Source organism: Nyctereutes procyonoides, unplaced genomic scaffold (assembly GCF_905146905.1).
Source record: "Nyctereutes procyonoides isolate TBG_1078 unplaced genomic scaffold, NYPRO_anot_genome, whole genome shotgun sequence".
Classification (NCBI taxonomy): Eukaryota; Metazoa; Chordata; class Mammalia; order Carnivora; family Canidae; genus Nyctereutes; species Nyctereutes procyonoides.
In genome coordinates, this window is record NW_026575133.1 from 6,709,460 (window position 1) to 6,734,132 (window position 24,673).

The window sequence follows — 24,673 nt, forward strand, 5'->3', positions numbered from 1 at the left end:
TGCCAAGTATGGGACACTGTTAGCTGCTGACCTGAGATCTCCTTGAGTCACAGGTTTCTAGAGAAAACCAACTCCCCTCTCCTGTCCCAACACTCTGCTCCCTCTGTAGAAAAACCAAGGAGTTGACCCTGATGATAAACTGCTCAGAAGCCTCAGGTCAGCGGCAGGCAACCTGCACGGGCCTCAGCCCCCTGCTACCTCCAGGGCTCCTGCCTTCTCGGCTCATGTTCTGCACTCGCCCACAGCCACCTGCAGGGACTTGCTCAAGAGGCGCACAGTTTCTCCCAGAAAACGTTTCCTTGCCCACTGCTACCAATAAGAGGAAAATTCAGAGAAAAGGAATCCCAAGGGGAAGCCTGGGCAAAAGATGAGCTAGAACGGTGAAAAAACTTCAGGAAACACAGTGACCGCCTGAAACTCCAGGCCCAGGTTCCCAGCCCCCCTCGGTGCTCCAGGGAGAAGATAAAGAAAGCCAGTGGCTTTAAGAACCCACATACGTGTGCACTCACTTATGATGATGTGCCTTCTTGAGAGGACCCTGTCCCAGGAGAAACAGGCACATCCATGCGAAGTCAGGAAAGTGCAAGGCAGAGGGACCCACAGGTGCCATCGCCATTTCAGGAAAGCTTGCTTTGGCTGGGGCGGGCACCCAGAGGCCAAGGAATCTGCCCCCCACCCTGACACACACCTTCAGCCCCACGGGGATGGGGGATGGATATATACAGAGGTGGGAACCCAAAGGCTGAGACCCTGTGCCTGCAAATGAAAAAGCAGCACGAGCTACTTATCACTCAGCCAATGGTGAGGAGGTGTCAACTGCTGCCTCCGGTCATCCATCCCCTCTTGTCCCAGAAGTGGGAAGTGCACAGGGGGATACTTTTCCATATTTGGGAGGGAGCTGAAATTGGGTACGGGGGAGGCAGAGGGAAACAGTACATCCTGGGGTGCTGGGTGAGCTCCCAAGTCCTAGGCGCACCTAGGCACCAGGGAGGTCCCAGGCCACGGAATGAAGGGATTAGGCCTCCATCAGGATTTAGGTCCACCAGCCCCAGGAAGACAGCCTGTATACTGGGAGTCTTCAGGGAGGCTGAGCTAAGCAGAGACTTGTGGTAGAAGCAAAGGATGGTTTGGGAGAAAGCAAAACCTCCAGGCCTTTGATGAAGTCACAACAAGCTATGATTCTAAATGAGATTTTGTACCCATGTTCTTGGTACCACAGCCATGGGAGACAGCTCTCCCATGACAAAATGGTATCTTCTTTCAGCTGCCCTGAGAACACTGAACACCAGATAATCTAACTGACTAGACAAAACCTAGATATGTCACTTCTTTGAGCAAGGACCCCCGATCAGAATTCTCTTGGGATGGATTATACTTTGGACATGAGCCCTGGGGCAGCAGCAGCAACAGCAGCAATAGCAGCAGGAAAAAGAGTCAGAAATTCAGAGCCAAGGTCACCTGACTCATTCGGATCATCCTCCATGGACAGGACCAAGCCACCCTTCTGCCTGGACAAAAGTTAATATCCCAGTTGAAGGCCAGCATTCCCCAGCCCTTTCCCAGCCCCAAAGAACAAGGTCCTGTGCATTCTGGAAACAACAGTCATGTCAGACTACGATGCTGCATCTGAATTCCACCATTTTGGACTTTTACTTCAAAAGTTAAAGTAGTCAAATATCAGGTCTTCCAGGAAGGTGGAGTTTCTAATAGATATTTTTCTTAACATTCCAAATCCTTCAATCTTAGTTCCAGAAGTGAGGTGGCCACCTTCACCAGGGCTTTTTCATTTCTCTATTGTCACAGAGGGAGAGAGGCCTCTAGGTACCCTCCCGCTGTCCACCTCTCTCCTACCTTGCTCCAAACTTGGCTTCAAATCCCTGGATGCTGCAAGAAGTTGCCAAGAGCAATTCCTGCCTCTCCCACAATCTAAACACAATTATACTTTTAAAGAGAGAAAAACAGTCTGGGGATCCCCAGAGAGGTCAGCTGTATTCTTCCCCCTTGTAAGGAAGCTTAATAACAAAATGTCCTGCACTCCAGTTATAGTAAGAGATGCTCATTTTCTCCAGCTGAACATTCCCTATAGATAGATCTAATTTGTTTCCATGCTTCTACCTCCTTCCTCCATCAAGTTTGCACTTAAAGGTTGTGATCTGTTGTGCCCTCCCAGCCAGGCCCCGACAGGGCAGCCTGGGAGATAGGGGGAGGGGACAGTGCTTTTGATAACCCTGGAGCCCCAGCCTGACCATTCCTAACACCCCTTCCCTCCATTATCACATCCATACACATAAGCCGCATCCCTTTTAGGCTCTTTATGAGCCATCCACAAGATGGAAGAAAAGGGAGGGGAGAACAGCAATTGGAAAAGTGAAGGGAAAAGAAGAGTAAATGGAAAAAGGGAGAGGGTGAGCATCGCCAGGAATGCCTATTTCTCAACGAAGGAAATGTTCTCTGCCACACGGTGGCCCAGAGTAGGAGCTGCTCTTTACTGGTGGGCCCCTCTGGGACTCAGGCCCCTCATAGGCCTTGGAGTTCCAGCTGCTTTCCTCTCGTCAGGCCTGGCAGGGGCACTGGCCCCAATTCCCGAGACAGTCTGAAGGGTGCCAAGAGCAGCACAGAAGAGACGCTGTGCTCAGGGAACCTTGGCAGGATGCCTCCCCGGGGCCACCTAATCTCAGGGGCCAGCCCACATCCCTGCCTTCTGATCCATATGGAAAGTGAGGACACAGTCCCCTCTCTAATAACCTGACTCCTCAGACCTGGCCATGGTGGTGGTGGGGGGGGGGGGCAGGTCCTTACCCACCGGCTCCCTGACTCAGAGGTATCCCTGCATTTCCCTCTCCCCAGAAGGAGAGCAGATCACATCAAGGATGCTGCTCCCAGTGTCTCCTCCTCCTAGAGGCAGAGTGTACATCTCTCTCAGCAAGGCCGGGGGCTCAGAATGGGTAAAGACACTTTACCCCAACTACTGATGCAGCGAGGTAAGTGGTAAAGACAAAACTTCCCGTCGGATGGTCCCCAAAGGTCCTACCTGTGAGGGGGCCCCGTTCTCCTCACTGGGGAACATGCCTCCCATCCTGTTCCTGAGGTTCTAGGGACTTTTCCCTCAAGCGCTGGAGAGGAGCCTTTGCGATTTGTCAATGTTCTCCCAGACGCCGGCCTCCTTTCTGTCTGGTCCTGTTCTCTTCTGACCCTTACCAGTCGCTGGGCAGTCGTCTGCAGCAGATTTGTTGCTCTCCCATGGCCCCTCCTGCCTGCCCCCACCTCCCCAAATCCCTGCAGACAAGGCCCTGCCCTGACTCCCTGAGGCTCACAATCTGTGCTTCTGCCAGAATCAGTCACAAGGGGGGTGTAACTCATTTCAAGCTGGCAGCCCTACATGGTAGAACTAACTGCTCCCCTTGGGGGGGGCAGGCGAGCGTGTGCCCGAGCATCCCAAGGCGCTCTTGCTTTCTAGGCACCCCACAGTGGTCTGCGACAGACACATGGATGGGGAGACCCTCTGCCAGCCAGAGTTGGCATCTCACCCTACCTCTCAAATCTGCCACTTGCCTCCAGGGCCGAAGACCCTCCAAGAAGAAGAGGCCCTGCAAGACAAAGACTCAAGGCCCCCCAGCCTGGCCTCTCAGCCCGACACAGGCCCGCATTAAAATCAACACTCCGTGAACACACAAAACTGACAGGGCAGAGGGGGAGCACACATTGGATACAAAGATCGGGCTCTCGGGAGACGCGGCCTGTTGGTCTCCCATGTTAGCTCCAAGCCACTAAACGCAGGGTGGGAAAGAACGCCATCGCGGTGGCAAGCTCCCGCCTGGGCTGGGGCTCAGCAGCCTTTTCACGGGGAAGATGCCTCTGCCTAGAAAAAAAAAATGCAAGCATTGTGTGGGGACCATTAATGCGTGAGCCTCTGCACATTCCTTCGAGAAGCAGAAGCACACTAGTCCCTGAGCCCCCGGCCCGGTGCCCCAGCGATTGTCCAGGCCTGGAACACACTGCACATGCCACCTGGTCCTTCCCCCCAGGGCCCCCCGGCTCTGTGAGCGGTGGGAAGGGGCCCGCCAAACACCCTGGCTTCATTGTGCCCCAGAAAGGGGGGGACTAATTACTTGCCTACACTCTGGAGCGCCCAGGGAGAAAACAGAGGCCCATGGGGTGGAGAGGGTGGGAAATGGGGGTGGGGGGCTTGAAGACTGGAGAGAGAAAGCCACAGGATACATTTCAAAGTTTCTCTAGCAATTTGGGGGTGGGGGAAAGAAAGCCTGGTCCTGACGTGAAATCATACAGAGGTCAGGGCTGGGTCTCCCACCCTTGTGAGAAAGTGGTGAATCGGGGACGGTTTATCAAACGATCATTTTTTTCTTTTGAAACCGGGAGGCAGCAGCCTGGACAATTCTGCAGATGTGCTTGATGAGTTAGGGACAAAAATGGCCCTTCTATGCCCCCCTCCTCCCCTCCTTCTATAAGGGCTCCCGTCGGGGTGGCTTCTCCCTCCACTGCCTCCCGGGCCCTCCCCTCCCTTCTTCTGTGGTCAGCTGAGACCCCCACCCACTGCTTGCTTTTGTACTCTTGGCCTTTGGACATACTGACAGGGGCCTTTATGAGACCCCAATCAAGACCCCCGTGTCACAGGTACCTAGTAGAGACACCAGACCTTTTCAAACAAGGGACAACAAGGAAAATCGGCAGGCCCATTGTCTCTCCTCTGTGCTAAGTGAGATGAAAGGGACCCGCAGCCCCCTCCCCACAGCCCGCCTGCCAATCACCTCTAGTTATTAAGGTCACAATGTGTAAATTCTTTTGACCTGCACCTAATCAAAGATTCACCGGCCCTTTCAAATCCGAATGGGGAGGAGGGGAGAGATTTCCCTCCCATAAACCCAGCAAACTCTCCCTCAATAAAATTTCTCTCTCTGATTCCTTCTCTGCTTCCCATCTCCACCCCCTCGCTTCTCCGCACTCCGCCCTCCTCACCACCAGCTTCAAACACAGATGACGAGCCCCGTGGAATTACTATCCTAAAGAACCTGGGGAGGATTTGAAAGTTTCTGTTTAGTTCCCTTTAAAGAAAGATTTCAGACAGGCACAGTGGCCCAAGCAAGCCCAGAACCTGGGCAGCCTCTGTGGCTCCCATGCCAAATCACTCCAAATGGCAAAGTGGTCACTTGGCTTCTTACTCTCTCCTCACTTGGCCCCTTGCTTTGCCCCGAACACCATTATGCATGGAGCAAACAACATGGAAGAAAACCAGAGATGACGCTCCCCTCACTTTGTCACTTAGCACCTCTAGCTCAGCTGCTAGATGATTACCAAGCCCAAAGTAGGCTGCCCTCAAGGGAAATAGCCATAGGGAAGAGCAGAGAATAGAACAAGAGCCAGAGGAAAGAATTTGAGAGAAAGCAAAATTTAGATTTTACTGTAGTTTGGAAAGTACAAAATGCTTAAATCAAGCAAGGAGAATAAAACGCTTGCAACTCTCCACACATTGATATTAACGCTATGCATTTTTTACCAAATCTGTCCTATGGGTCACGTAGAATGGGGAGGATCAATTAATTTACGTAAATTGTCCATGGTTGACTCTCCCTGGATACGTTACTTTCTCTCAGCTCCTATGTTCTCCTGCCTCTCTGAGCTTTCCTTTGGTGCTAATCCTTCGTGGTATTTCAGCTGTTGTCTCCAAGCCATGTCTGAGCTCCAGGCCACCATGTCTGGCTGTCACTGGTTACAGCTACCTGTCTGTCCTGTTACTGCCTCAAACCAATAGGTCTGAGACAGAACTCAGTTTGGTCAAAACCAGGCTCCCCTTCAGTTACCAGGCTCAGGGAGGAACTCACATGGGTCCCTTCCCTCTCCACCACACATAGCCATGAACGCAGAGTTCTTCCTGAATCCAAGGTGGTCTTCCCACTCTCCCTGGGAGCCCAGACCCTTACTGTTAACATACCAAACTCCTGAAAAAGTAGCCCACCAGCCTCAGGCCCTCCCCCAAAAACATCCTACATACTGTGGAGCCACGTTAATCCTGTAACTGCTTCAATGTGGTCACAAGTCTTTCAAGGGCTTCTACCATCCTCAGGTTAAAGTCCAAGTGCTCTTCAAAGCCTCTAAAACCATGCCGCAAATGTCCCCTCCAGTCTCACTGCCCACCACTCCTTTACATAAACCCTCCACCCCTATCAGCCAGATTGGTATCCTCTGAACCCCCAAACTTACAATGGGCTTCCCCCCATCCCCTCCCATATCCCCATGCCTCAAGTTCCCTCCTGCAATGTAGACAGAACCACCCTTAAGTCCCACTTCAAATTCTATGTCACCCAGGGATGCCTGAGTAGCTCAGTGGTTGAGCGTCTGCCTTTGGCCCAGGGCGTGATCCTGGCATCCCGGGATCGAGTACTGGATCGGGCTCCTTGCATAGAGCCTGCTTCTCCCTCTGCCTGTGTCTCTGCCTCTCTCTCTGTGTCTCTCATGAATAAATAAATAAATCTTTTTTAAAAAAATTTCATGTCATCCAGAAAGCTCCCTGCATTTTACTCAAAGGCTACTGCTTTCCTCCAATTTCCTGTCAATAACCCCAGCAGTTGACGCCACTCACCCTGGATTATCTACTGGGATGAATCGTTCTCTGAGTACATACACTGTTTTCCCAACCAGACTAAGCTCCTGGGTAGTAAAAACGGACTCCTGGGCTTCATACTCCGTGTGACATTGCACATAGCAGCATTCTCAAAACATCTACAAGGCAGGCACCCAGAGACATGCATCACACAGAAAAACAGTTCTGAGTTTACACTACCTTTTTAAAAAATTCCAATATTTTAGCTTATTTCTTTCCCACAAAAGATCCCAAGCATGAAACCATGCAGAATGCTGCAAAAGTTCAAGTAAAGAGGGACCTTTTCAAGGTGACAGAAATATTCTAAAGTGAATTGTGATGATGGTTGTATAACTCTGTAACTTTACCAAAAATCATGGAATTGTATATTTAAATTGTCTCTTAAAATGGGCAAGTTTTATGGTGTGTAAATTAGACTTCACACAACTGTTTAAAATAAAAAACTAAATGTAGGTCCATGCAACCTTAATTTAAATAACTATGTAAAGATAAAAAGAAAGGATTCTTTCCGTAGTTCCCGATGCTGAAATGGATATTTAAATGCCCTTTACGAAAAAAATAAAAAATAAAAAAATAAATAAATGCCCTTTACGTTTGTGCTCATTACAAAAAATTTAAATGCAAAAAAAAAGGGGGGGGGAAAGGTGGGCAGAAATCTACCACATAAGAAATAACTCTGAAAAGATAGTCAAATAATTCTTAAAACTATTTTGTGATCTTTTTTCATTCAATAATATGTTAGGATATCTTTCAGGGTTGATAGATACCTGTCTCATCATCCTTTCAGTGGCACCATGGGCTTCTACTGGGTGAACATACCATAAAATATTCAACAACACCCCTATTATTGGATATTTATGTGTTCTTCACGTAAGTCTTCATACATGCATCGTGTACACTTGTCTGATTGTTGTCTTAGGATAAATTCCTAGATGTGGAATTTATGTGTCAAAAGGTTTTCATGTTTTTATTTGGGTACTCACTGCCAAGCTAATGAAATTTTAAAACTCTAACTTTCCCTCTTATTCCTGGATCCACCCTTACCCGCCTGCAAAGGATTTTCCTGGCCACAGACCTCTAACAAGTGGAAGAATCCTTTGAATAATCTGTTTTTTTTTTCCTGTTAATTTTTTGTTTTTATTCTCAACCGCAGCTCACCCTGGATACTAGTGAGAGTCAAGCTGGCCAACACATTAACCCATGAGTCTCTCTCGACCCAATGTTATAGATCGCACCCCAAAACCAGCTGACCCTTCTCTTGGGTCATTCACCACAGGACCCCAGTCGAATCACTCACTTGCTCTCCCTCCCATTCAGGCTAAGGAGAAAAGAGGTCCAGGCTTGGCCTCGACAGCTAAAGCTATAGCCTCGACAGGCAGAAAGCAACAGGAGAAAGAGAAGCAATCTACAAGAGAGTCCTCAGGAGAAAGAGAGATGGGGTTGGGGGAGGGGTAGGATCACGTGCTCTGAGCTGGACCCTCTCTGTAGCCCACGGGGCAGCAAGTTCAGAGTGAGGACCACGTGTTAAGAAGCAGAGGCCCATTAAATCTGGAAGCATCCTCCGGATGCCTGGGTGGCTCAGTTGTTGAGTGTCTACCTTTGGCTCAGGTCATGATCCAGAGGTCCTGGGATCGAGTCCCACATTGGGCTCCCTGCAGGGAGCCTCCTTCTCCCTCTGCCTATGTCTCTGCCTCTCTTTCTGTGTCTCCCATGAATTAATAAAATCTTAAAAAAAAAAATCTGGAAGCATCCTATAGGGGGTGTGCCCTCCAAGACTCCAGGGTTTTGCCCAGGTACCACAGGACTCCCCCAGGGCAAGACTTGAGCTAATCTCTCTTTCAAAATACCCCAATCAATGAAGAAGGAAGGAAGGAACACTCATGGTGGCCACAGGCAGAAAGGGTACATTTCACCTTACTCCACAGAGCTCAGCTCTCCCTTCTCTAGCTGTTCAGCCAGTTGTTTGTCACATGTGTAAGACAGACACACAGAAAGGAGGGGAAGCAGCCCCACAGCTGCATGGTGGCTCTACCACTGGGCATACTTGTACTTGAAATGCTCTGGCCTCTCTCGGTGTCTTCCTGGCTAGCTCAGCTCCTAGAAAAAAGTCAGTCTGAAGTTTCTCACCTGACCAATTGATTGCTCTGCCTACGTAATGAAAGTCATAATCACTCCCTGTCTACTCCCACCTCCAACATCACCAAAGCATCCAGAAGCAACCAGACATCAAGCATCTCCAGCCTGGAAGCAGAAAGCCACACGTGCTCTCTAGATGGGGCAGATGAAGTTTGGGAAATCAAGAGAGTTTGAAAAAAAGCCCAGCAACCCCATGCTATACTTCATCAAGCCTACCTACAGTGTGAAGAGGGTCAGAGAAAGCAGAAGATGAAGAGCCTTGGCTTTAGCGCCTTCTCCAAGTGGGCAAACTCTTGCCTTCAAGATACACGTTCTTCAGCCAGCACGCTGACAAGACTCCCATCTCCAGAACCAGGACATATCCTGTCTGAAGTGCACCAATTTTAGATGGGGCCAGTGTTTCCAACCTGCTATGAAGATCAAATACTATACCATGACCACTATTCTAGAAGCTGGATTATGGCTTTACTATAGGAAGAAACATAGGTAGAGACTGCAGTGTGAACTGAGCAGGGCCAGAGACAAGTCTGAACACAAGAACATGGGAAAGATATAAGGGTGTGTGTGTGTGTATGTGTGTGTGGGGGGGGTATAGGGGGAGTGCCACAGCAAAACATGATTTATAATTATTTTAGTTTCCTAAAAGTTTCTCTCCCATGACTTGAAATTCTCTTTTGCAAATGAGACTCTGATCAAGACTTTGGATATTATCACATCCCAACTGGCACCCCATCTGCCCCCTCCTTTCCTTTTCCATTCATGTTTTAAATTTGCATTGCAAACTATGAAAAAGGAAAGCTTCTGCAGAAAGCAAATTCCTGGGCCAGCAGCTCTTGGACTAATATTCCTTTTGCCATTACCATAGCTTCTGCATGCACATACTCCCCTCCCTCCTCTCTTCCCTGGCTTGCCAGCACCTTCTTTCCATCTGAGCTAAGCCAATCAGATAGGGTACTACAGATCAGGTCACAAACTACCCCCTATGAAAACACCCCAGCCCAAGAAAGGAGCTAGAACAAGTGGGCAAAGGGGCAAGGATCTTAGGTAGTCAGCTCAGTAGGGCACCCCAGAGTTGGAGGGATTTCATCTGTATCACACAGGCATAGAACTCTCTTATAGGAGACAGGAAATAAAACCCCACCTTCGCAAAGGTTAAAATCTGAAACTTCGAAAGTGTCCGTTCAAGAAACTGCTAGAGAGGTGCAAGGATTAGCAGATGTCCAATCCACACAGCCAGGGGTCTTTTAGTATCAGTCTGAAGGAAGAGCAGAACACTACGGTCGACCTGCCGAGGCATTAAGCATCCTTTACTGTCATCGTATGTAGAGGCTCAAGTAGCACAGCAAAATTCAGAGTCAACACAGACTTTCTGAGCATCTTTACAGATAGTTCCCCATATCAGTAGTTTCATATTCCATTGCTGCTGCAGATGATAGGAACTATTCTTTTTCCTGATGGTGTGAGAAAATGTCCTAGCTCTTAGGTCCCCAGCTCTTACTCCTCCCAAATGGAACTACTGTAATAATGGGACACACGGACACACAGAAGCAGTCAAGGGCAGCAGGAATCCTGTTCTTGGGTCTTAAGCCCATGACCAAGTAGGCCACATGTGACGGTTCTGAACTCAGAGAAGGAAAGAAATACAACAGACACTGTGGACTGCCAGCTGGAGAGCTCAGGGACCAGGACTTGGGTAAAAGGAAAGGCAGTGGGGGATACAGGGACACCTTTTCAAAAAATTTTGGTTTGAAATGAAAACAAGGAACAGGGCAGCCCGGGTGGCTCAGTGGTTTAGTGCCACCTTCAGTCCAGGGCCTGATCCTGGAGACCTGGGATCAAGTCCCACATCGGGCTCCCTGCATGGAGCCTGCTTCCTCTGCCTGTGTCTCTGACACACTCTCTCTCTCTCTCTCTCTCTCTCTCTCTCTCTCTCTCTCATGAAAAAATGAATAAAATCTTTAAAAAAAAAAAAAGAATACAAGGAATTTAAGAATTGACTCCAAACTGAAGTACCCAAATCTGTCCCAAATGGCCCAAGAGCCACCTACTTGCAGCAGGAAGATGGGGTAATCCTTCCACTTTTGATATCACCCCCCTCAATGCACAAACATATATTATGCTACTGACCAAGGCACATCTCATCATTGTCGTCTTTACTTGGGCCCAGGACAAACTCTACCCCACCCCCTAATCTTTTTTTTTTTATTATGTTATTTATTTATTCATGAGAGACACAGAGAGAGAGAGGCAGAGACACAGGCAGAGGGAGAAGCAGGCTCCATGCAGGGAGCCCGATGTGGGACTCGATCCCCAGTCTGCAGGATCATGCCCTGGACTGAAGGTGGCGCTTAAACCGCTGAGCCACCGGGGCTGCCCCCAACCCCCCAATCTACTTACAAGTATGAGCTCCATCGACCCAAGAAACTAAAAGCACAGATATTCCATGAAGATCCCTTTTTTGACTGATCTGAGTGTTACAGCTAACAGGTGGGGAAATCTTTTTTAATATATGAGTATTATCATGACAGGGCCACTGGAACGGATCAGTGCCATAAGTCAGACAGGGCTAGAAGTTTCCGCCCCACCATCAGGTTCCTCTTTAGCCTTGACAGATCAAACTCAAGCCGAAGCCGGCTCTAGAGATCAGTTCAGTGTTTGAGCCAAAGGTCTTCACAGTGAGGGACCAAAGCTGCCCTGGCCGGGCCTCTGCCGGCCCGTGTCCCAGATTAATCACCGCCAGGCGGGGCCTGGACCCCGGGCTGCAATCTGAGACCAGCAGCACCTGCACAGGGGTCGCCCCAGCTCCTCCCGCACTCCTCTCAGGCAGGACTCCAGGGCATGAGGGTGTCCACCTGTTGACTGGGCTACCTGGAAAAGGGAGCAGGACACTCAGTCATCTTGAATCCTGCAGATAAGTCACAGATGGTTTGAGTGGATTCATGGACTCAAGTGGATATGGTGATTCAAGTAGTAAAGTCAAGGCTCGAGAGAAAGAAAATTCTGAGCCTCTGCACAGAAAGAGAGAAAGGTGCCAATTCCCTTTTCTTCACTGTCCAGCGGGGAGCTCTAGCTGGACACCAGCAGTGGGTGAACTCAGCCCTGAGGCTATGAATTAATGATATGGTCTGCGGTGTTTGGGACATGTTCTTGTCATCTGTTCATCAACAGGATGCTGACAGGGAGGACTGAGACCAGAGCAGCGATGTCTTTTCAAAACACTCCCAAGTGCTGCCAGATAGGCCAGTATGAAAGGAAGCTTAGGAACAATTCTCCCTGTGAGGTATAGAAGAGCTTCCTCTGAATGCCAGAACCTGAGAAAACAGGTCTCAAATGATCTCCTAGATCAGTAAGTTATTTCAAATGTGTGTACCCTCAGAGCCAGCAGCCACGTACAGTGTGTATATACATAGCTGTTGAAGCCAGAATGCACCTTTCAGGACCAAAGGGCCCTATTACAAGTTCTTCTCAGATGGCAATCTCTTTTATATTGTTGCTTCTCTGAGGAGAAAGAGGAGGAGGAAGTATTCTCCTCTCCTAAAAAAAAAAAATAAAATAAAAAAAAAATCGAAAGGAAGAAGATAAGCATGAAGATCTGTATCTTAGAACCATCTGTCCCAGGCCCTAACTTGTGATAGAAGGAGCAACCACTCAGGGATGCACCCTTTCCCACATGCCCTGTGGCCCTGAGGAAGGAAGGTGGGAAGGAGTCAGAGTCAGATTGAAGTGTGTGTCCCTTCAAAGAACAGAGCAAAGCCCAGGTGGGACAAGAGGAGAAAGAGCACCTTCGTGTTAGAGGGAACACCCACATCCTGACTGTTACACCCTGTACCTCCAGAACTCTAGCTCCAGGAATTCCCTTTGAACTCCAGCTTCGACCCAGTGAGGATAGAGCCCTGGCTACAATTACACACTTGTTGGGGGGGGGGGGGGTGGAGGGGGAGGGGAGCATGTGACAGGCCATGAAAGGTCCCTGCCTATAAAACAGACTGGAAAACAAACCCTTAATTTAAATGTTAATGAAAGTGCTGTGGAGACATCAGAGGCTTCCCGGCTGCTCCAGAACAGCTACACCAGGCCCAGAATTTATGGCTCCCCTTCACCCTCCCGCCTCCCGCCTCCCTCTCTGCTTCATCACCCACTGAAGTTTAAAGAGTATGTGTGTGTGTGTGTGTGTGTGTGTGTGTGTGTGTGTGTGTATCTCCAACTAATTTTAACATTAACTCCATGCTTCCACCTGGGGATGTGGATTGCTAAATTATCTGTTGGCAGAACAGTGATCAAAGGTGGACAAACAGAGGCACACTGCACACACAATGCAGAAAAGTCAGGGGCAGCTGCAGCAGGGAAAGGACATTCTTCCTGACAGGGGACGAGCAGAAACCGAGGTACAGGCCAGGACTGGGGGCAGGTGGTCGTTCCTTCTCATGTGCTAGTCCTCCAGCTGGGGACTCAACACATCATATTACCCATCTGACTGGTCGCTGTCACACTACACTGTCTAGTTCATGGTGGCTTCCCCAGGGTCTAGCACATAACAATGCTTGAGTATGGAAACAGAGAGAGAGGAAGGGAAGGAGGAAGAACTTGACAGAGACTGAGGGAAGGCAATGTTGCCCCGTTGGAAGAGGCAGGCTCTGCGGGTGCAGGACTCTGTATCTGCAGCGGCTTCTGCTTCTATTTGTGGTGTTTTATTTAAGTCAGCTCTTGACAACAGAGCCAATCTTGCTGGCCAGGGAGGAAGTTGCTCCCACAGATGGGTTCCGGGCCAGCCAGGGCTGGTTGGGTCACTGGTTTTAGGCCAGCAGCTCAACACATGAGTCTCCCTGTGCCCATCCTGCCCTGGGGAGTGGTAGAAATCCAGGGTCTTGAGGAAGTGAAACCCACCATTGTGGAAGCTCATCCCTGCTACTGATGGATACACTCACACCCACTGGAGAGGCTTGGCTTAGCCTAGGCAGCAGGCATGGCACTGAGATTCAGCAGCACCAGACTCTGTTTCGATTGCACCCCTACACTGATCCTTTTCCGATTTACAGTCATTTCAGGTTGGACCAGGAGGCCCATCTAGCATTCTAGAGCTCCCGTCTTTCTCCCGATGTCTTGCCTCCTCTTCCAGCCATTCCGGCTCCCTGTCCATCCATGGTATCTTTGTGCCTCTGACTCTCTCACCCAGGAGGCTCCCTCCTGTGTGCTTGGTAGCCTGGCAAACGAGGACACCAAGCCATTCCTTGCTTAGGGAAGGTCTCCTTTCCCCAGACAGGCCCTGGAGGAAACTTCCCTCTGCTCTGGCACTGGGAAGGCAGGACAGAGAGATAGAATTGGCCACAGGCTAAGCCACAATGTAAAGCACGACCAAGTCAGCCATCAGTGTCTTTCCTCAGGTTATCGAGGTTAGGGATCCTTTTCACAGCCCAGCTACCCATCACCAACCACAAAAAAACAAAACTCAGAGGCACAACCTTTACTTTTGAGTCATTTTCCCCTAAAAGCTCAGGGTTATGAAGTCCAGGGCCAAAGGAACACTAAGCCACTGGGAACCAAAAGAATCCACACTGAAAGTTGGCTGTCTCTTTTTCCAATCTTTCAAACCTCTCTGTCAGAGAAAACTCCAGATGCAATTACCTTTCACTAAAGAAAGGTGTATTTCAACAGGCTGGTGAATATGCGTTTACCACACACACAACACAAAGTAAACCCTGTAGCCACTGAAACAAACACCCTGCTCTCCCCAGAAGCCCACCCCCTCCCTGAACAGTACACAGTGATTTGCTCTCCTTCCAGACTCTCCCTCACCTCTGGGAGAAATGAAGCAAGCAGGGGCAGCTCCTCCATCAAAACCCCCCTGAGGCCATAATTCACTTTGCAAATTTGAATCGGTACATTTCATGCAGACTTGGACTATTCCCCCAAAAAACAAACAGGCCACCACAGTGAGCAAAGTCACACAAAATTATATTGTATATTTAATAACACAGCTAAGTCAATTTTCTACACCTATACCACTCATATATTTCCCTAATGACAGAAACAAGAGAGAAGGGATTAAAACCCAAGTGTCCTGGGAAGCCTTCCTGACCACACTCACTCACTCACATGATAGCAAGTGTTGTTCGGAGATGGGGAAAGAAGTATGCTGAGCATCACCTTGGTTCCTGCAGGGCCATAAATATGGTGTCTGTGGAGGAAGGAGGAGTTGTGGGCTCCTCACTCTTCCCTTAGCAGGAAAACAGGGTAAGTGGGTCTCTGGAATCATTTTGCCCCCCATGGCCCCACAGCTGGTTTGGTGCACTTCCCCACTCCCCTGCAAACCAAAGATCAACAAGCATTCATGCTTCTGGAATGGTGCAAGCACTCATAGCCGCCTGAGTGAGTCCTGGCACCAAGGATGTAGTGCCCTCTCCCCAAGCCTCCAGCTCAACTTGGTCCTCTAGGAGAGAATGTTCCTCAGGCCCCAGAAGCCTTTTAAGAGCCACAGCTACTGTCCAACATGCTGGTGGACAAAGGCAGAGCAATGACCTAGGGCCTGCCTCGTGGTCGTCCCTCAGCACCATAGGACGAGGCCGTAGGCTAGAGACCTGAGCATGAACTGCCACCTCTTTTGCCCCATGCCACGTAGGCCCTATATCAGTCTTCCCTGAGTCTCAATATCTCCCTCTGCTGAGGAGGGCTGTGGCAGTGACACCCCCTTCCCCCTCAGCCAGGCATTGGCTGAGTTTTGGGCACTCAGTATCACCTGGCAGCCATTATAGTTATGTGCCCTTTTACCCCACCACCAGGTAAAATCCTCACAGGATACATACACCAAGGGTTTGGTCAATAGGCAGGGGCAGTGAGGAGGAAGGGAGGGAGGGAGGGATGCAAATTCCAAAGGAAGGAAGGAATCCTTAGCCATTCTGTATTTCCTCATTCTTGAGTAATTGCTAAATTTATTCAGCTGGAAATAATTTTTATTTTTTTTATTTTATTTTAAATATTTTATTTGTTTATTCATGAGAGACACAGAAAGAGAGGCAGAGACACAAGTAGAGGGAGAAGCAGGCTCCGCATGGGGAGCCTGATGTTGGACTTGATCCCAGGACCCCAGGATTATGCCCTGAGCCAAAGGCGAATGCTCAACCACTGAGCCACCCAGGCATCCCTGGAAATAATTTTTAAATAGCAATAGAACTTACTGCACATTTTTAAAAATTCTACTTTTCTGTGTTGCTCATGGAAAAGTGCTTGGAATTCAGTGTGACCTCAAGAGGTTGTAGATGAGCTACACAAGCACACTTGGACATATCCCCTTATGTCCCAGGTAAGCCTCCCACAGTTCCCCTCTCTCCTACCTCATCCTGCCCTTTTTGCTCTCATCCGACAGCTCCAGGCTGGGCCTCCTCTATAGGGAGCTTCACCTATAAGTCAGGAACCTTAAAAACAGAATTACTGGTGCCGGGGCAAGAAGACAGGGAGGAGGGCACACAAGAGGTAAAGAGAAGGTCCTTGCCTGGACCTACTGGTTTTCCTTCTGTGGTTTCAAGTACCTAGACCCAGCTCTAAGCATGTATCTGATATTAAATATCACCCTCCACAGCTGTTTACCAATCAAGAACTCAAGGTCACGGGAGGAAGGAAAGGTGATATTTGGACACAGGACGGAATCCCAGCTTTCTCTCAGTATTGAGCACCTCAAATAAAGCCCGAGGCTTGAGGTTTCATGTTTCCTACTACAAGTGTCTAAGCACACACCTAAGGAAAGAAGGCAGCAAAGCCCCAGCATCATAGATAAACACAATGCCTAGCTCTGACAAACTGTTTTCTTTTTTTTTTTTAAGATTTTATTTATTTATTCATGGCAGACACAGAGAGAGAGAGAGAGGCAGAGACACAGGCAGAGGGAGAAGCAGGCTCCATGCACGGGGAGCCCGACGTGGGACTCGATCCCGGGTCTCCAGGATCACACCCCGGGCTGAAGATGGCGCTAAACCACTGAGCCACCAGGGCTGCCCTGACAAACTGTTTTCAATAGAAGAAAGAGATTAATTGAGAAAAGGGATATGGCAGGTCTCCTATCCATTCAGGTTCCTTCTAAAGGTATGAGGGAGGGACACCTGGGTGGCTCAGCGGTTGAGCATCTGCCTTTGGCTCAGGATGTGGTGCTGGAGCCCCAGGATCAAGTCCTACATTAGACTCCCTGCATGGAGCCTGCTTTTCACTCTGCCTATGTGTCTGCCTCTCTCTTTCTCTCTCTCATGAATAAGTAAAATCTTTTAAATAAATAAATAAATAAATAAATAAATAAATGAATGAATGAATGAATGAATGAGGGAGCAGTGAGAGGCTGGGAAGTCATCACGTCAACCAGGAATACCAGCCCCAGAGGGTAGCTGCTGCCCCACTGTCCCTCCCGTTCTCTGTCAGGGGTTCCTAGTCACATACCATTAGTGACCACACATACCCTGATGCCTGGACTCGACAGGGAAGGTGGCAGGGAGGGGAACAGAAGACAGCCAGCAAGGGCAGGAACACTCAAGGTAGTGGAAGGGACAGAGATTCCTGCTGAGGGAAGGAACTTCAAGAAGATGCTGAGGAGGTGTAACTCCAGGAGGGCCAGGAGAAGCCCCCAGCCAAGCTAGAGACAGGAGAGCAATGAAAGCCTCTGAACAAATGCTATCCCGGAGAGGAGAGATTCTGGTTGACACGATGAGCTAGCCCTTTTAGCATTACCAAGTACTTTCTTATTATTTCAGGTCATCTTCATAATCATCTAGTAAGGCCTACAAAGGAAACAGTCTCAGAGAAGGGAATGACTCACCTAAGACCACTTGGCTGGTGGTGGCAAAGCAGAACCCTGTGTTTCAGAACAAACCATGAGGCTAGGAGGCAGGGCTTCCCCAGATTGGGAAAATGGAAGCATTCATTGAAAGGTTCAAATTCATGGACACGGAGAAGAAATGGGTCTAACAATGGGACGACACCGCCCTAGTCCAGTACACTTCAGGGTAAGAGAAAATGGGGTGGGGTGGGGGAGAGAACAGCAGCATAGCCCCAGCCATCTAGTAAAGCCAGCATCCCACATGCAAACTATTTTGAGTCCACAACACCATATGTCAAGCTAGGGAAAAGGTCATCTTGAACAACTGTGGTTTGGGAGCTGAACAACCAGTCAACAGTGAGTGAAAGACTCAGCCTAGGGCCAAGGAAGTACACCAAGAGGACAAGAAGACTCTGAAGGGGAATGAGAAGAAAACAGAAGACCTGGGATTTCCCCAAAGATGAGACAGATCAAGGACTTAGCAAAGGGTCTGGCACAGGGCACATGACTAATGCATGCTAGCATCTAGTTGTGTGGCCGTTGTTGACTAGTACTGGTACTGGCATAAAGCTAGGGCCTTCCTCAAAGCCAGTCTGCAAGCTATGGGCAAAACAAAACACAGCTTACTGTGTTCTAAAATGCTTCTTAATGACAAAGCAGACTCTGACCTCAACCTCTTTTACTGAAACTATCATCAACAGTTGTCATGCTCTATGCTGCTAAGGGCTAGCTTAACACATTCCAGAGAAGTGGCAGGAGTAGAGGTCCAAGGGACAGGGTGCTAGTTGAGCCTGGCCGTGTTCTTTGGCCTAACTCTCCAGCCCTGAAGAGCTGTACTCTACCACCAACGCTACTCTAGTCCACTCTAGTCTCCTGAAGCCAATAGAAGTCCATAGGACGGTCACCAGCCCACGGGCTATCCTGCCTTCCTTCAATCCTTACATACATCCAGCCCACAGATCCCCAAGCCTGGCCAACTGGCTTTAAAAGAGGCAGCAATGGAAAAACACCATGGAGGGACAGTGCCCAATGGCTCTGTTCTCCACTCTCTGCTCCCACACACTTAGGGCCTCTCTACTCCCTGCTGGTCTTTCCTTCCCTCTTTCCTAGGATTGCTAGAATGATTTGTTCTGAACAGCGACAGGTTTATAGGTTAGCCGACACCTCCGCTCTGTGGAATTTTAATTAACTTCTCCCATCGTCAATATGTTAAGGAACGGGGTCTCCATTCTCTGGGGTCAGCAATGTGTTTCAGGTCCTGCTATATCAGCCGTCAAATTGAAGAATTAATGACGTGGCTAATCGGCTCTAATTCTTTAGAAAGAAAAAAATTTGAAAGGGAGTTGTACAAGGGGGCAGGAGGAGGGGTGCAGGCTCCATGGAGTGAAAAGGAGGCTGAAGGGGGTCTTGGGAGGGAAGGCAGGGGGGAATCAACTCTCTCGTAAAACTAGTGACTGACTTAAGCCCCGTGTTGGAGGGTGGCAGCCATACAGCTTTCCCGTTGATCACTTGGGTGAGGAGTGAGGGGTGAAGGAAGTGAGGGAAGACCCTAGAAAAACAAACACTCTGACAGCAGGTGCAGGAGAGAGTCTATGTACCCTGCTGGGGATGAGAGAGGCTCTGCCTTAGTTTAAGAAAGCCTAGAAAGCTGAACTCAGAAAGCAAAGCTCACTCATTTACAGGGAAGGCTCAAGAAAAACAGGTCAAAGGGTAAGGTAAAGCTACCATAAAAAATTTGGCACTTCTGATACAATTATCAATCCACCCAACATACATGTCTTTGGATGAGGGCCCAATTGGACACAGGCCCCATATCTCTCCTGATGACTCAGCTCTGTAAGGGATACTCCAAAAGACATTTTCCAAGGGGAACAAACCACAGATATGTGTTGTGAGAGCAGGTTGGCTGGTGCAGTAACTCCCCAGGGGTGCTAACAGGCCTCTGCTTTGGAAGCAACTCCAGAAGGCATATGCTCCAGAAGGGGCACTCTTATAACCAGCTTGATTCACTGACATTTTAACAGTATCTTTTCCTTCACATTTCTGGGGTAGATGCCTAGGAAGTCAGCCCCTAGAATGTTGCCTCCACCTCATGCATATGTGAAGTGAACTACAGACCTCAAGACTCTGGAGGATTTTCAAAATCTCCAGAAGACAGGCTCAAAGCAACCTAGAATATACAGGTGGAAGATTTTCTCACCCACCCAACCTCATGAAATAAAAGCATTATTATACAGGACAAAACCATATCCAAAAGTGTCTCCCTTACCTGAGTAATGGGCTGATAGCAATGGACCACACTCGGTCTTCAGTTTGGATGGTGTGTAAGCACTGCCCCAGCCGACCTGAGGCCAAAGGCCACACCTGGAAACAGAAGAGATGCTCTCCTTAATACTGCCTGAAATGGGGATGTGGGGTGAGTGTCGAGAGTGGGGGGCGGTGGTGGAAACTTCTTTTCTTTCTGTCCTGTATATGCTGAGCTCAGAATATGAGCAGAGGAGCCTCCCCAGCCTCTGGCTAACCTACCTGACTCCCAGTCCAAACCACCCTCTTAACGTCCACCTGAGAGCCCTTCTTCACCACCCAATTTTATACCAGGGAATCCGAAGCTCCACACTCTTCAGCTATGACTTGACTAAGCAGGGTGAGTGGGTGGAGCTCGCCTCTCTTGTGGCTGGGGTTTTTCCTTTTTCCTGTCTTTCACCCAGATTTTCCTTCGGGAGGTTGGGAGGAAGAGGAAGATCAAGGCACAGTATGGGGGAACAAAGACAGAACTAGAGCAGAATTAAGAGAGAGAAGTAAAAAGAAAGATACAAAGGAAGGAAAGAATGGAAGAAGAAGAGAGGCTTCAAAGCACAAAGGTGGTGTGTTGTTGTTTGTTTGTTGATAATGCCCAGGATCCAGCGCTATTCATGTCAGCAGGGAATTTAGCACCTAGTGTCACCAAAAGTAGCAGAAAAGCTTAACTCTTTTAAGCTTCCATATCTCCTACAGGTTAAAAATATTGCTTGGAGCACGTTATCTGGTCCCTATCAGTCAGGAATGTACATTAGCAGCCACTCTGGGCTTAGCTCTAATCAACACTCAGGGAGCCCTCAGCGGCCAGTGCATTTAGAAATCTCCATTAAGCACATGGCCCCCCTCACCTCACCCAACCCCAGATGACACACTTGGGGAAATAAGCCTCTAACCAAACAGAAAGGAAGCCTCAAATGTACAGGGCTGTCCTAGACAGCAGCCAAGGAGGGATTCTAAGGCTGCCAGATGGATCACTGACCTCTCAAGGTCCCTGCAGTGCTATAAGGGGAACACACAAAAGCCAGGCAGGACCTTAGATGGAAGAACTTTCAGGAAACACTCCTCGAGTTTAAGGGGCAGGTGATGGAGTGGGGGTGGTCTTGCCTTCTTAGGGTCACATGACATCTCTTCCCTATAAAAGGAGAAAGTGTTTTAAGATTTTGTGTTATGTATGACAGGGGGAAGAGGGCATGAGTTACTTCCAACATAGAGAAAAGAAAAAGTCAACCTAACAAGAAGATCCTGAACAAGAAAAGGCAGAAAACAAAGGTAAATACCACAGCTTCCCTGGAGTGCCCTGATTCTGGCTTACTCTTCTGTATCTACAGCCAGGCCACTTTGCTAGTAACTAGATGTACTTCTAATGTACTTCTAATGTTCAGACAGTCCCAGCCTAGAAGAGAGGTTTGCCTTTTCTGACATGCCAACTCCCTAGCAGGTCGGAGGGTGAGGAGACACTAAGGATTACAAAATCTATGGCGCCAACCCCAGTCCTGAACTCATCAGCAACCCCAATCACAGCCTGCAAATCACAGGCCAAGGTTCCTGGTGTCCGGGAGTGGCTCGGAAGGCTTGCTGCCAATGCTGAGCATGATGGCTTGCTGCCAATGCTGAGCATGATGTTGGGAAAGTGGCCCTCCTGTCCTGCCCCAGCAGCACACCATCCACCAGAAACCTGAGGGTTGTGACATCTGAGGGATAGGAGTTGACAACAATATGTTGACCATACCTTTACCCTCAGTGGTCAGATCCAAAAAAACCCATCCCTGGAAAAGATATAACTCAGCAGAAATGGACATTTATATAGTCCTTTCAAAAAGCAGTTGATGACATATAACAAGACCTTTAAAACCACCAAAGCCTTATACCCAGTAAGTATTGCTGAGACTGTACCCTAAGATAAAAATTCTAAAATGGGGATCCCTGGGTGGCGCAGCGGTTTAGCGCTTGCCTTTGGCCCAGGGCGCGATCCTGGAGACTCTGGATCGAATCCCACGTCGGGCTCCCGGTGCATGGAGCCTGCTTCTCCCTCTGCCTATGTCTCTGCCTCTCTCTCTCTCTCTCTCTCTGTGTGTGTGTGACTATCATAAATAAAAAATAAAAATAAAAATAAAAATAAAAATAAAAATAAAATGAAGAAAAGCCTGTATGGTAAGTAAGTAAATAAATAAAAAAACAAATAAGCAAATAAATAAATAAATCCCCTACAGCTGACAGTTGCAGGAAGAACAGGTGTGGGCTTTGGAATCAGACACATTTGGGTTTGTGACTTATTATCTCTGATCTCAGGGATATTTCAGGGCTTCTTAGCCTCAGTTTATTCATGTGTACAACAGGAAATAATACCTCTCTTTAGAGGGCTGCAGAAATGTCAAGCACCTAACATGGCAGCACAGCATTTGGCAGGTATTAGGCATTCATTAACAGTGGTTCTTCTTGCTTATTGTGCCATTAAAGATGACACTTACAAATAATTTGTAATAATAATAGAAAACCTTATAAAGTAGATACAGTTGGGTATATTGGGTATGCAAAGTATATTACGAGCATAATTATGTGGGGAAACAATTCTCCTAGAGAAAAGGAGAAAATGAACAAATGTAAAGTGCTTTTAGCATCATTCCTGGCTACTTGTATACAAATAAACAAGTCTCTGCATTGAAAAATAACTAAAAGAAGGAAAAACCAACAAGTTCAAATGTTCCCTCTTCATAAAGTCTCCCCTTTCAAGCCAGATGTGATCTCTACACCCTCTGAACTTTCTGGCCCTCTCCCTAGAGCCTTACACTTCACAGTCCTGGCCACTTCCGATCAGCTTCAGAGCCACTGCATGCATGTCTCAGCTCGCCTGAAGAAGAAAAGCTATCTTTTCCTCACCTTTGAAGAGCCCTCGTGCCGTGTACACTTATGTCTTGCATACAGTAGGCACTTTTAAGTGAATGGAAGAACAGAAAAATAAAAGAGATAATGAAAGAATGGTCAGGACCAGCCCAGGCCCACTGAGAACACTCCTACATTCCTATCACATCACAGGATGGAGCTGGCCTCACCAAAGCCCAGAGGGGCAATCCAAACTAAGTCAGGGTAAGTTTGAAAGTAGGGGTGGGGAGGAGGGAGGAAGAAGGTTCCCTGAGCAGTCCCTAATTCTGGAAGTCTTATGGAGAAAACGTTTTCGTTCCTTTCACCCCACTAAAACAAATCACTTTCCTAAAACACAGTACGTATTTGGGGGAACTCCCAACAAACAGGCTAGAGATGTTTCCAGGCAAACATGACTAAGTTCTCACGTAGGCTGGGGTGTATCAGAAGCCTACAGAAGCAGCTGTGGAGCTGCAGAAGCCGCTGACAAGAAACGGAGGGCTGGTTATAGAAGACTAGTGGATGGGTAATGCGAAAACAGGTCAGGAAGATAAAGGCAGCTGGAGGCAGAGGCAGTGACACAGAGGGAGCAGAAGCAGCACCCAGAAATCTGCAAAGATGAGTTGGCCTGGAGGTCAATGGGGAGCTCCAGAATAGCAGGCCAGCCTTCTAGAGTTGAAGAGCCGGAGTGGGGAAGAATTCTTTCACTGACTTCAAAGAAATCCTCAAAAGGAACCGGATGTGCTGTGGTGATAATTCTGGAATTAGAAAGTACCTACTTTAACGCTAAAAAAAAAAAAAAAAAAAAAAAAAAAAAACTGAGTCCACCAAATAGGGTTGAGTCAGGACTTAAAACATGAAACTAACCCAATATCCCAAATAAAATTGCTGTCCTTCGAATGTAAGCAGCCCATCCCCTTGAACGGCTACGTGTGGTCACAAAGCTTAGTCCGTATGCTGCTCTGGGTGTCAGACCACAGAGAACAGGAGAGAAGAAAGACATATCACTGAAAAGGAGGGGCAGTGGAGGAGGGACTTGCAGCCATGACAGGAAGATGCCAGAAGAGATGGAAATATTTAGGTCACACAATCCAAAATGATTTCTAACCCAAACTGGTTTCTGAGCAGTACAGTGGGTTAAGGCCAGTCTCTTTGCAAAGAATAGTATGAAGACAGTGACCAATCAGAAACCTGAAGTTATAGGGTGGGGGAAACAGGCAATAGGAAATTCAGTTTCTGAGCTGGTTCAAAAGTGTTTCTGGATTTCTCTCGGGCCTCCTGTGATGCTGTGCATGTCTCTCAGACAGAACACAAAGTGTAAGGGGAGAAAAGACCAAAGGGAGGAGAAATTTCCATAAGTAGAAGGGAACATATATAGCCCTTCTTTTTATATAAATTGGTGGCATTTTTCTATGAAGGAGTAATCACTGAAGGGTACATGGAGGCAGAAAAGTTAGTGAGTAAAAACTGCAACTTCCCTCACCTGAGACCCTCCCCAGGTATCCTAGAGGCTCATTTGCTGACACCAACAGGCATTTTACTCCTGGTGACACTATGGAGTTTCCCATACTATGGGCCTCCTGCACCTCAACCAAATTGTCAGCAAGGTTCCCATGGCAGCCCCAAAGGACCAGGTGTGTGCAGGCTCTGCCCAAGGCTGCCGAACACAGGGATAGAGAAAGATATTCTTCTCTGTCTCGAGGGTGGAGGCCTGTTGGACTCAAATGTGGGTGAGCAGAGTCCATAAAGCAGGGGTCACAGTGCTCATCGGCTTCACTCTATTTTGCCTTGGCAGATGACGGACTATAGACCAGGCAGTTTGGCAATGATGCACCCAAAAACGCCCTTCTCTCCTCATCATTCTACTGCTTACTGACCACATCACTCTCCAGAGAAGCAGTAAAAACACATTTTAATTATCAGCCTGATTGCTTATAAACAAGGTGGTGAAAAATTAACCTCCCTAAACA

General features: G+C 48.3%; 1 protein-coding gene across 1 annotated transcript in view; it reads right to left on the reverse strand.

The window, feature by feature from the left end:
• The window catches only part of FBXW4 (F-box and WD repeat domain containing 4), an 83,075-nt gene that overhangs the window by 33,929 nt on the left and 24,473 nt on the right, over nucleotides 1–24,673 (reverse strand). Inside the window, exon 5 of the mRNA XM_055346193.1 lies at nucleotides 19,816–19,910. Within this exon, the coding sequence (XP_055202168.1) occupies nucleotides 19,816–19,910 (95 nt within the window). The remainder of the gene's footprint in view (nucleotides 1–19,815; nucleotides 19,911–24,673) is intronic.